General features: G+C 46.6%; 2 protein-coding genes across 3 annotated transcripts in view; one reads left to right on the plus strand and one right to left on the minus strand.

Annotated features, from left to right (window-relative positions):
- Positions 1-526, minus strand: part of ZW10 (zw10 kinetochore protein) — a 32,723-nt gene extending 32,197 nt beyond the window's left edge. For both annotated transcript variants that reach the window (XM_035008969.1, XM_035008968.1), the window contains exon 1: positions 330-526. In XM_035008969.1, the coding sequence (XP_034864860.1) occupies positions 330-434 (105 nt within the window). In that variant the 5' untranslated portion in view covers positions 435-526. The remainder of the gene's footprint in view (positions 1-329) is intronic.
- Positions 527-6,116: 5,590 nt separating this feature from the next.
- On the plus strand, positions 6,117-6,925 carry CLDN25 (claudin 25). Its single transcript, XM_035008721.1, has one exon. The coding sequence runs from the start codon at positions 6,239-6,241 to the stop codon at positions 6,923-6,925; it is 687 nt and encodes a 228-aa protein (XP_034864612.1). The 5' UTR covers positions 6,117-6,238.
- The last annotated feature ends 6,443 nt before the right edge of the window (positions 6,926-13,368 follow it).

Below are 13,368 nucleotides of genomic sequence, written 5' to 3' on the forward strand. Positions count from 1 at the left end.
CCACAGTCTTCCTGTGGAGCAAAGCCCCCGACCTGACCGATCCCCACCCTAACCCCACGGCCCAGCACTCCTCGGCCACCGCCTCCTCCTCCCCCAGACGCCAGGCCGCCGCGCCTCCTCACTCCCCAACCCGTCTGGGCTCCCCTCCGCGCCCCTCCCCAATCCACACACTTCCCAGCCCTCCCACTTCACATTCTTCTCACTCGGCCCCCGCACCGGACTCTGCTCATACCCCCTCTCTCTGCCCTTAGCCCCCACTCCTTTCCCGGTCCCTCCACAAACGGACTCGGCGTCCCTTTTCCGTCAGCCCCCGGCTGCTGGGCCTTCACCTTGATCTCCTCCACCCGCCGGGTCAGGCGGCTGATCCGAGTGCCCAGATCCTCCTTCTCCAGCCTCCCCGAGTGTGCCAGAACCTCCGTCACGAACGAAGCCATCGCCACGACTGGAACCAAGACGGACAGGGCCACTCTTGCGGCCAGCGCGGCAGCCCCAGTCCCGCCGGCGGGGTTGGCGCGCGGCCTGCCGGGAAACTGAGTCTCGCGGGGCCCAGACCGTGGCTCCGGAGGCGAGGACGCACTACAACTCCCAGCAGGCACCGCGACTGTCCTAGCGTGGAATTTCCACGGTGTCCCGTAGCTGGCAAACTGGGGAAGACGCGTTTCCCTCCCTGGCTGTTTTCAAATCGCTTGTCTCTTCCCGCCTGTTTTTCGCTGGAAGAAATGAAATGTTTTTACTTAAAAACCAGTCCTAAATGAAGCTTTCTCAACTTTAAAACGCTTAACTGTGAAATTCATTGAGCTGGAATACCCGAGGAACCCACCTTGATCTTTTTTCGTTAAATATTCACCCTCAAGGGCTGCAGCGGCCGTCAGAATCTATATGAATAGTGCCCTCTGGAGTTGTGCAAACGAAGTGGCGTCACCTCATAAAAAAAGTCTGACTAAATTGCACTCCTTTTATGTTGCATGGTTTACAATGCAATCTATGTACATACATACTACATCTGTGTAACAAATACACATGTGTTTCTTTTTTGTAATACATTTTTATATATATTTTTAAAGATTTTTATTTATTTATTTGTGAGAGAGCGCTCCCAGGGGCACAGAGGGAGAGGAGAAGCAGACTCCCTGCTGAGCAGAGAGCCTGATTTGGGGGGCAGGGGGGGCAATTATCTGAGTGGCAGACTTACGGTATTTTTTTCTCTTTTTTGCCCTGTTTTCCTATTTTTCTGTACTGCTTTGATTAAAATGTCACCTTGAGGGTGAATATTTAACGAAAAAAGATCAAGGTGGGTTCCCAATCCCAGGACCTTGAGATCATGACCTGAGCTGAAGGCAAAGGCTGAACCAACTGAGGCCCAGGTGCCCCCATTACATATTTATATTTTTTATATTATTCATATTACCTAAGCATAAATAACATTAGTATTGTGTAGACTAGAGCAAGATACTTAACACTTTCTATCAGAGGTTACAAATTAACTTTATCAAAAGTTTTAAAAAATTGTTTCATTATTTGCACGTGTTACATACTGAAAGATGTTCACAACATACTATGTACACGATGGTTGTTTTTTAAAATAAATAGATATAGATACATATAGAGTGGTAAAGGATATATACCAAATTATCTGAGTGGCAGACTTATGGTATTTTTTCTCTTTTTTGCCCTGTTTTCCTATTTTTCTGTTCTGCTTTGATTAAAATGTCATCTTTAATTTTTTAAAAAGGTATTTGGTGAGGGTTGACCCCACGTAGATGCTGACCCTAAAGTCCTTGTCAATTTTGAGTGCCTACGGGACTATCTGCTTATCCCAGTGAGGCAAGGGCAGCTTTCTGTGACATGAGCAAAGGAAATGAAACTGGGATTGAGACAGGAAGCACAAAGGACAGCCATAACGTGCTGGGAAGCCGTCTCTCCCTAGAAAACCAAATCAACTTCTGTTCAGTACACCTGTCAGCCTCACTTTGAATTCTAAATGGTACTACTACTAAATGCCCAGTGAGAAAGAAGGACCTGCAGGGGACATTCCTGAAAACTTATATATTTATTGAGCAACTACGTATGACAGACACTGGGCTAGGCTGGAAATCCAAAATGTGTGAATAAATAATCCCAGGAAATATGATCACTGCCATCTTGAAGGTAAATGAGAGATCAATCCAGATCAGTCCAGGGCCTAAGTCCTATCCAGTTGCTGGGAAGGGGAGGACTCTTTAAGGAAAAGAATAGAAAATAAATACAAAATTAGGTGCAGGCCTGAGAAGGGGCCTGTGCAAGTAACAGACCCCAAAGCTGAAGCCATCTCTGAGGAAGATACAAAGGGCAGAGGAAATAATGGAGGAGGAGCACCCAGTCCCTGATTGAACCAGAAAAGTTTCACAGTAAGAAGGAATCTGAACTGGGGCTCCTGGGTGACTCAGTCATTAAGCGTCTGCCTTTGGCTCAGGTCATGATCCCAGGGTCATGGGATCGAGCCCCAGATCGGGCTCCCTGCTCTGCGGGAAGCCTGCTTCTCCCTCTCCCACTCCCCCTGCTTGCCGTGTCTCTCTCTCTTGCCATGTCTCTCTCTGTCAAATAAATAAAATCTTAAAAAAAAGAGAGAGAGAGCAAAGAAGAAGGAATCTGAACTGAGAATGGAAGGAGATGCCACTTTGAGGTTGAGGTTCTAGAATCTTCTCCAGGAAATCAATCCGTGGGTCAGACCCACAAATGCAACTGCAGAGCTCTGCCCCTCCCTGGGCAGAGAGGCCACCGGATAAGTGGCAGACTGCCCCTCAAGTTTGCAGGGAAAGGCCAGGAAGAGCCAGAGTTAGACTGAGGAAGGAGAAGAAAGAAGGAATGGAGTGGGATTGCTACACACAGTGCAGACAGGCATGAATGACTACCTGAATAAATAAAAAGAAATTAATAAAATGAGTGGGTTTTGTTTTCCCTCACTAACCTGACCTCCTCCACAGTTCACACTTATCATGGTTTATATGTCTCCCAACTCACAGATTTTCACAAATTGTCAAGAAAGGGCTCTGAAAGGGGCGACTGGGTGGCTCAGTCAGTTAAGCTTTCAACTCTTGTTTTCTGCTCAGGTCATGATCTCAGGGTCATGGGATCGGGTCATGATCTCAGGGTCATGGGATCGAGTCCCGCCATGTCAGGCTCTGCGCTCAGCAGGGAGTCTGCTTAAGGTTCTCTCTCCTGGGGCGCCTGGGTGGCTCAGTTGGTTAAGCGACTGCCTTCGGCTCAGGTCATGATCCTGGAGTCCCGGGATCGAGTCCCGCATCGGGCTCCCTGCTCGGCAGGGAGTCTGCTTCTCCCTCTGACCCTCCTCCCTCTCATGCTCTCTGTCTCTCATTCTCTCTCTCTCAAATAAATAAATAAAATCTTTAATAAAAAAAAAAAGGTTCTCTCTCCTTCTCTCTCTCTCTGTCTCTCCCTTGCCCCTCCCCCCACCATGCACACTCTCTCAAATAAAAGCCAGGGGAGGAGCAGAGGGAGAGAGAGAAGCAGGGAGCCCGATGCAGGGCTCAATTCCAGGACCCTGGGATCATGACCTGAGCCAAAGGCAGACGCTTAGCTGACTGAGCCACCCAAGCACCCAGAAAAATAAATCTTAAAAAAAAAAAGAAAAAGGAAAGAAAGGGCTCTGAAGAAAAGGCGAGGGAATAAGGAGTGTTGTCTGAAAGAATTCCTCCTGACCTATCAGAGCTCATATACATGTGGCATGGCTGTGTTCAAGAAGGAAAATATCAAATACAAACCTGGATGAATATGGTGCAAGCAGACAGCATTTCCAGGGATGCATAATATTTTGCCATTGTGTTGATTAGAACATGTGGTTGTTACAAAAACAGCAGAAGGCGCCTACAATGTGAGAGAGCGCCCCATTTGCTTCAAAACAGTGTGAAGGGAGGGATGCGGATGATGGATGTGGGCATGTATGAAATAAGATCAGTATGTGTGGATAATTTCTGAAGCTGGGTGGTAGGACATGAAATTTCTTTTTCCATTTGCTCTACTTGTGTATGTATTTGAAATGTTCTATAATTGGGGCGCCTGGGGGGCTCAGTCGTTAAGTGTCTGCCTTCGGCTCAGGTGATGAGCCCAGGGTCCTGGGATCGAGCCCCACGTCGGGCTCCCTGCACAGTGGGAAGCCTGCTTCTCCCTCTCTCACTCCCGCTGCTTGTGTTCCCTCTCTCGCTGTGTCTCTCTCTGTGAAATAAATAAATAAAATCTTTAAAAAAAAAAAAAAAGAAATGTTCTATAATAAAACATAAAAGAAAAAAAAGGGCCTGCGAGATGATTCTGGTCCCCTCCCTCCATCCCCACACCACTGATAATCTGATCAGACTATATTGAGACATCATTCAGATAAAGTCAAGATAGTGTTTTCTTAGATCCTTCCCTCCCGCTTCCCCTTCCTAGTGCACCATAGGACAATCAGTAGCTTAAAATATGAATAGGGGAATACATTGGTCAACATGTGTGTCTTCATTATAAGAAATCCCAATTTTCTTCGGTGTTTTGCCATAAAGATTAACCTTGCCCAAATGCTATGTCATTGGTGTGCAGGCGCAGGGCAGGGGGAGTCACCGTGGCGGCCTGGAGACAGGGACCTGAAGTGACAGGGGCTGAAACCACATGGCTCAGGAGCTAGATCCGTTGCTTACCAGCTGGGGCACCCTGGTACGTTACCTAACATGTATCTCACAGCGGTGGGGTGAAAATTAAATACGGATGAAGTATCTGGTCAAAAGTCTGGCATTTAGCCAGACTCAGTAAATGCAAATTATTTCCTTTGCTGTCAGAACCTGGCTTTTGGCAATAGCAACACATCAGAATGAAAGCTGACATGGGTACCACCTCTTACAGCCACTGTCCTACAGCCGGACCTTGGGCGGGGTGGGGGAGGGAGGGAGCGCTTCCCTCCTGGCGGATTCAGGGTCTGGATTGCTTCTTCGGGTGAGGCATTTTCTTTTCTTTTCTTTTTTTTTTTAAAGATTTTATTTATTTATTTGACAGAGAGAGACACAGTGAGACAGGGAACACAAGCAGGGGGAGTGGGAGAGGGAGAAGCAGGCTTCCCGCTGAGCAGGGAGCCCGATGCGGGGCTCAATCCCAGGACCCTGGGATCATGACCTGAGCCGAAGGCAGACGCTTAATGACTGAGCCACCCAGGCGCCCCACGGGTAAGGCATTTTCTATTTGTTTCCTGCTTACAAAAGTATTAACTGATTCACTTGTAAAATATATAAAATACATGGATAATCACAAATAAGGAAATAAAAACTATCCATAATCCTTCCACTAAAATAACCATGGTTAACATTTTGTGATACATGCTATGTATATACGTAGATATAGATGCACACTCTTTTTTGAAAGTGAAATTGTACTCTACATGCTCTATATACTGATTGGTCAGTCACTTGCCTGTCTCACTTAACGACAAATCAAAAATATTTTTCATGTCATTGAAACTTCTTCTACATCATTTTAAAATGGCTGCCCAGTACTAACCAATATTTCAATGGACATTTTCATAATCTTTGTATATACTCACAATAAATTAGGGTCAGGTCCTGGAGGTAAGGTGCTGGATCAAAGTATGTGCATATTTAAAAGTATGAAATACGAGGGATGCCTGGGTGGCTCAGTGGGTTAAGTGTCCAACTCTTGGTTTCGGCTCAGGTTATGATGTCAGGGTCTTAGGATCGAGTCCTGCATGGGGGGGGGGGGGTCCATGCTCAGCAGGGAGTCTGCTTGAGGATTTCTTTCCCTCTCCTTCTGCCCCTCCTCTCTCTCTCTCTCTCAAATAAATAAATAAATCTTTAAAAAAATAAAAGTATGAAATATGAAGTCATGTTGTCCTCCAGAAAGATTACATCAATGTATATTCCCAGAACACCATTCTCATCATCTCGGAACAGGGGAGTGATTTCACCTTCAAGTTTATGAATTTACTTATCAAATAGATATTGATGGTTTACCATCTGGCTTTTTTTGCCTCTCATGGGGCCCTCCCCCAGAACCCACGCCCACATCCGATCTTGGGCACACCCCCTGAACCTAACATTGCCAAGTTGCTGGCACCTGCCTCAGCTGCTGCCTAAGAACTAAAACAAGAGCCCTATCCAAATGTGAAAGACCTTCCACTGGGCATCCCCAAAAGTACTCCTTGCTAACCAGTCACCGAGCCGCCTGTCCTTTGCTTTCTGCCTCTGCAGTGGGAGCAGCCATGGCCTGGAGTTTCCGCGGGAAAGCCCAGCTTGGAGGACTGCTCCTCTCTCTCCTCGGCTGGGTCTGCTCCTGTGTCACCACCATCCTGCCTCAGTGGAAAACTCTCAATCTGGAACTGAACGAAATGGAGACCTGGATTATGGGGCTTTGGGAGGTCTGCGTGAATCAGGAGGATGTTGCCGTGTGCAAGGCCTTTGAGTCCTTCTTGTCTCTGCCCCAGGAGCTCCAGGTATCCCGCATTCTCATGGTAGCCTCCCATGGGCTGGGGCTACTGGGGCTTCTGCTCTCTGGCTTTGGGTCCGAATGCTTCCAGTTTCACAGGATCAGATGGGTCTTTAAGAGGCGGCTTTGCCTTCTGGGAGGGACTTTGGAAGCATCAGCTTCAGCCACTACCCTCTTTCCAGTCTCTTGGGTGGCCTATGCTACAATCCAAGACTTCTGGGATAACAGCATCCCTGAGATTGTGCCTCGCTGGGAGTTTGGAGATGCCCTCTACCTGGGCTGGGCTGCTGGGATTTTCCTGGCCCTCGGTGGGTTATTCCTCATCTTCTCAGCCTGTCTGGGAAAAGAAGATGTGCCCTCTCTCCAGATGGCTGGCCCTACAGCCCCACCATTCTATGCCGCAGCAGACGAGTCCAGTGATTCCTTCTATCTAACAACAAGACCTAGGAACCTATTCATCTAGGAACTGCTTCTGCCAAGGAATCTCTGGAACAAAGGAATGTCAGTAGAATCCTTTCTCTTCCTTATCTTTCACCGCTCTATTTATTTGCATATATGGGGGTGGTAGTCACTGTCCCATTTGTTAAGGATTTGACTATCTTGGTGATATGGTGATCCATAATTTCAGAATGAAAAATCAAGGCAGAATTTCTAACAAACATGTTTTTCTGATTTAGATTTTACTTGTTTAAAATGCTTTTAAACTCATAACATTAATTATATACTTGATTCATTACTAAATATATTGCAAAATTACATCTATCACAGAAAATCTAGTATGAATAGCCACTGTAGATATAAATAGAAATGTTGTGGGGGTGCCTGGGTGGCTCAGGGTTAAGCCTCTGCCTTCAGCTCAGGTCATGATCCCAGAGTGCTGGGATCAAGCCCCGCATCAGGCTCCTTGCTCAGCCGGGAGTCTGCTTCTCCCTCTCCCTCTGCCCCCCACTCCACCCCGGCTCGTGTGCAGGCTCTCTCTCTCTCTCTCTCTAATAAATAAAATCTTAAAAAAAAAAAAAAAAGAAATGCTGGAGAATGTAAAATGAATTATTGGCTCAGGATAGCACCTTAACATAGGAAGATTCCATGTGTTCATTTTCCTTCTCAGGTACACAATTTGAAGGGGACTTTACAGTATCTATTGGTTCTGTAGATTCTTAATATCCCAGAAGAAGACATATTCTTGTTTTTGCTATATTGTGAGGCTGTGTGTGGTCAGCTCTGTCTTCTCAGCGTGAAGTTAAGAAATAGTGTGAATGAGTCATAGGGTGAACAACCGTCCCGGGTTGCCCAGAACTGGGCACTTTCGGTGCTAAAGCTAGGAGAGTCCCAGGCACACTGGCACAAATTGATTACCACAGAGTGGCTATGCCCAGGAACTGCCCAACGTGGGCATGGATGTGGAGGGAATTAGCAGCTTCTCAGAAACGTCTTCTACCATAGGCAAATTCACTTTATGCATCCTTTAAAATGGAACCCCAATGTCAGCAGATCTACCCAGGCTGTGGCTACAAATAAAAGTCCCCTTCCCAACAATTAACCCCAGTTCCTTTGCTTGTCCCACCTGCCCTGGCAGGCCCTCAGCCTGACTACCCCGCCCCCAGGTCTTCCTCAGGCATTTGTGCAAGTCCTCAAGGAGGAGCCTCACGCTTACTCATAAGCCTGTGTGTCGGCAAAAATCACCACGCGTTACCCACCCTGTTCCTCTCACTGCCATCTGTCCCCCACTCCCTTAATCAGTCGAAAGAGTCGATGATTCCTGCAGGAGAATAAAGGTGCTGGCTCCCAATGTCCCCAAGCGGGTCACTTCCCCAAGCTCAGAGGCAGGCCGGATGGCTTGCAGAGCTGAGGAGAGTCACGCCCCCCAGGCTGGCGCTGCACTTGGCCTGCTGAGCTCTGAGGCGTCCTCTGCTTGTGCTCCTTCGCCTCTTGCACCTCCACCGAGTAGCCCTGGCGTCTTCAGATAGCCGCTGCTCAAGCAAGAATGCACACCCCAACACGAGTATAAACAAGTTTGCCAGCATAGCCCAGGCCAGTTCCCTCCTTAGAGAAATAACATGGGTTTTTTGGTTTGTTTGTTTTCCTGAGGAAACAAGTCTGCCCAGGTGCAACTTCATCTCTGGCAACGTTTATCTTCTTACCCAGAGTGGGGTTCTCTCTAGGAGTCATGCTTTCTCCAGAAAGCTCTTTCCCTTTTATGCATGTCCTTTTGTGTATGCCCACTCGATGTCCACACATCCAAATGACCTTAGTTAGGTAAATAAATTTCTGAGCATAAAAGGGCAGTTTGCACCAAAGTCATTTTCTGGCTTTCTAGGGTTCCAATGCCCATTTCGTCAACTATTCCTTCTCAGGAGTGAGGCTCAAATATCCAAGAGTTAACCTTGGATCCCACAGGATCTCCAAGATGGGCCCATCCCATCATTCATCCACCTGGTCACTTATTCATTCATTTAACAAATATGCACTAAGCACCTACCATACCCCCGGCATTCTGCTAGGAACCGGGAATAAAATGGTAAAAGACAAAATTTATCTCTGCCCCTCATAGAGGCAGATAGGGGAGACAAATATTAACGTGAAATCACCTAGATAAAGGGAAATTGTAACCATGACACATGTGACAAATTCGGAAAGCTACGTGCTTCTACAAGATCACGCAATAGGAGAAATTGTAACCTAGTCAAGGAGTCATGGATGGATACCCTAAGGAAGTGATAACTGGCTAAAAGGTGAAGGACGGAGAGCAGTTCTGGATGAAGAGAGAAAAGTGTAGTGACATAGGAAGGAGCCAGATCTTGCAGAGTCTGTCCTTCACCTTATGGAGCATTGTCTCCATTTTCAGGACCACAGGAGGCCCAGCATGTGGCCAGGAGTGGGAACTTAGCCCCAGGTTACCCCCGCTATAACTGCTCTCCTCCTCTCACACCTCATCCCCATGAGGTTTCCCGATGACACGGCTGTGCAGGGTTTCAGAGTTTACAAAACACCTCCATGTATCTTGGTAGTTTTACTTAACACATCTTGAGAGGGGTTTTTTTAGTGGGTTTTTTTTTTTTGAGGTCGCGAGAGCCGATAGTCTTTGTTTTGCTAAGGAGGAACTTGAGATTCAGAAACCTTGGGCAACATGCCCACTGTGAGTCATTAGCTGCTCCGGACTAGAATCCAGGGCTGTGGAGATGCCAGGGCATTCTTTCTTCATCCCATCCTGTCGCTTCATGAAGACGGGAGGCTGAGACAATCTGCCAGACCAAAGGAAAAACTAGCACTGAAGCAGAAGAAAAAAAAAAAAATCAAAGACCTACAAAGAAAAATCTTGTCCTTTGTGTTTTTGTTGAGGCCTAAACAGGGTTTCTGTTGCCAGGCGGCTCACCTGTTCCTGCTGGGGGCTCACAGCTCATCCTAATCCCATGTTTGCAGGTGCTAATGGGATACTTATCATCAGCATGTGATTATGGCTTCCACTGCCAAAAAAAAAGAGAGAACACAAACTCCAAACTAAAGATTTGTTAAGAAAATATTTTCTCTTCCTAATTCTTCTTATAAAGGACACAAAGGCTTTTTTTAAAAAAATGGGGATGGGATGGGGATTGTTGATTGATTCCCAAGTAATCAACAGCATGTCACTCCCAGAAGGGAGTGTGAAGCCATGTTTCGAGAAAGAGTCTGAGGAAGAAGATGCGTTTCACTTAAAACCACCACTTTTCATCTATCTGCTTTGTAGGGAAAATAATGAGAAATAAAATAGAACTAATTAAATCTTAGCTTCAACTCAGCCTTTTCTCCTAAAGACTTGCAGTAAATTATCCTAACATTAGGAACATTTCTTTATTGTGGTTACCCAGGGAGAGCTGTGTGTTGTCATGTGTACTAGAAACAGCAAAGAATACCAGTCAATCAGAATTCCAAGTCAAAAGCATTCATTATGGGCAAAGTGTTGTAAGAAAATAACTCAGGGACTCCCCAAATTTGATGTCCTTGGAATTGGACGTGCCTCGGTGCCATCTTCTCTCAACAGGGTCTGAAAACTTCACCATTAGCAGCTAAGGCATTCCAGAAGGCCCCTATGAAAATACTCATCTGTTACCCTTGTGAGCCTCTGAGACTAGATCTAGAGAAAAGGTCCTAAGGGAAGCCGATGTGGATTAGACACATTTGGGGATGGGAGAGAAGTCAGAAATAGTTTCATGAGGGCGCCTGGGTGGCTCAGTCGTTAAGCGTCTGCCTTCGGCTCAGGTCATGATCCCAGGGTCCTGGGATCGAGTCCCACATTGGGCTCCCTGCTCGGCAGGAAGCCTGTTCTCCCTCTCCCACTCCCCCTGCTTGTGTTCCTGCTCTCTCTGTCTCTCTGTCAAATAAATAAATAAAATCTTAAAAAAAAAAAAAAAAATAGTTTCATGAGCTTCTGGACAGGAGATGTGTCTTAGCAGCCAGACTAAGACAATATGACAGAGTTAGGAAAATGTTTGTAGTCACTGGCCTTGAACATAGAATGAAAGACCCCAGAGGTCACTTTCCACTCTGTTTGATGGATTTATTTTTTAAGCCATTCTTCTTGCTACTTCATCCATGTTTATAGAATGTAGAATGGACTTCTCTGTTGCCCAGAATTTTTAATAAGGCCTCAAAGCCAAGGCCCATGGGTGCTATGTGCCCCCTATTCTATTTTTTTTAATTTTTATTTATTTATTTTTAAGATTTTATTTATTTATTTGAGAGAGAGCACATGAGAGGGGGGAGGGTCAGAGGGTGAAGCAGACTCCCTGCTGAGCAGGGAGCCCGATGCGGGACTCGATCCAGGGACTCCAGGATCATGACCTGAGCCGAAGGCAGTTGCTTAACCAACTGAGCCACCCAGGCGCCCTATGTGCCCCCTATTCTAAAGAGAGAGGCTCAACACACTGCTTCTCAGAAGGGGCCAAGCTGGCCAGGCCCACACCCAACAGCCTACATAAGAGAAGCACACAGATTCATTAGGGAGGATTCTTGGAAGGGAATTCATAGCAGTTGGTGGGTATGGTGATATTCCCTACCCTTCCATGTGAAGAATAGGGTGGAGGTGGACCTCAAGAGAACCACGCAGAGACAGGAGTTCTTTCTAAGAAGGAAGACAATATCTGAAACATACCCATCCCACACCTGCTGAGCTCCGGAAACTCTGTAGGCCCACGCCTGCTGCCCTTAGGATGGTGCCCAAGAAAGTTCTTGAGAAAACCTGATCTGTGTTGTGGAGGTACAAGAGAAGGGTGCCTGATGCCCACCGAGGCCGTCTGCGGCAGGAGGCTGGCCAGAGAGGGGCATGGCGGCAGCAGGTGCCCTTGGCCTTTGTGGGGCCAGGGTACTGAGCTCTGCACAGCCCAAGTGGATGCAGGGGAGGCAGTCTGGGTGACACTGTCCCAGAGCACTGCTGGGAGGGGTGAATGACCTAACTAGGGGCTTAGAAGGTCTGTAAGAGGTCAGCCAGGAAGTCCAAAAGCCACATCAAAGGACAGTGCGGAGGTTTTCTACGGGGTTCTCTGGAGAACCCATAAAATATCCCACACAAGAGCTAATAATTGCATTCCTGACATAATAAAGGATGTTTGAGAACCAAGAGGGTATTACTGTTTTTATTTAAAAAGTAGACAACATCCTTTGTCTTCTCTTGCAAAGCCTGGAGCTGGGGAGCCAGGAGTTGGGGGTGAGGAGGGGCACAGAGCAGGGCAAGTGTGAGGACATCCTGCGGCTCCTTCCTCACTGCTAGTCCCTGACCTTCAGGCCTCAGCCTGAGCTCAGGCGAGAGGAGAAGCACCTAAAAGCGAATGAGCAAACTTTTGATCTAGATTGGTCTGGGCTCTGCAATACATGAAAATCATTGTTTTAACACTCCCACATGACAAGAAAGCCACGCTGTCTTCCTGAGATGTTGTCAGGGGCAGGGAAGAAGAGGATCCACAGGATCATATTGGAAGGTGGCAGTGGAAACAAAAAGAAAGCCATTGACTTGCTGTACCTTATCGAGTCCAAGCTTTTCAATAACATGATTAAAGGAAAAAATGTTTCTAAAACAGGAGAAGAATCAGATAGATGATGCCGTGATTCTTCTATCCAGCATAAGCTTTGATCCCGTCAACAGTTCTCTCTCCCAGTCAGATTGGCCAATACTAACACTTCTATTTGCCAGAAGCCCATAACCCTCTAGATACCTACCTATGCCCCAAATACTTAGAACCCACCTGTGGGCCCTGCACAGGCCAGGCCAACCCTTAAAATTCTCACCCTGTGACAAATTTCCCCCTGAGAACTGCATGTGGGGCTCTACTCACATTGAGTCATTGCTACTTCTCTTTTCTCCTTGACTCTTAAAACATAACTACAAGGTAAGTATTTTCCGGTTTTATAGACCGGGAAAACAGGTTCAGCCAGCCTTTGAACTCAGACGGGTAGGATTCTGATGTCAATATTCTTTCCATGGAACATCTTTTTTTTTTTTTTTTAATTTAAATTCTATTAGCCAACATACAGTACATCATTAGTTTCAGATGTAGTGTTCAATAAGTCATCAGTTGTGTGTAACACCCAGCACTCATCACATCACGTGCCCTCCTTCATGCCTGTCACCCAATTACCCCATCCCTCTACCCACCTCCCCTCCAGCAACCCTCAGTTTGTTTCCTAGAGTTAAGAGTCTCTCATGGTTTTTCTCTCTCTCTGATGACTTCCTATTCAGTTTTCCCTCCCTTCCTCTATGATCCTCTGTGCTGCTTCTTATATTCCACATGAGTGAAACCATACACTTCTTTCTCTGATTGACTTATTTCACTCAGCATAATACCCTCCAGTTCCATCCACGTCGACATAAATGGCAGGTATTCATCCTTTCTGATGGCTGAGTAATATTCCATTGTATATATGAACCACATCTTT

The sequence above is a fragment of the Mirounga leonina genome, unplaced genomic scaffold, assembly GCF_011800145.1.
Source record: "Mirounga leonina isolate KUSES-001 unplaced genomic scaffold, KU_Mleo_1.0 Mir_153, whole genome shotgun sequence".
Lineage (NCBI taxonomy): Eukaryota > Metazoa > Chordata > Mammalia > Carnivora > Phocidae > Mirounga > Mirounga leonina.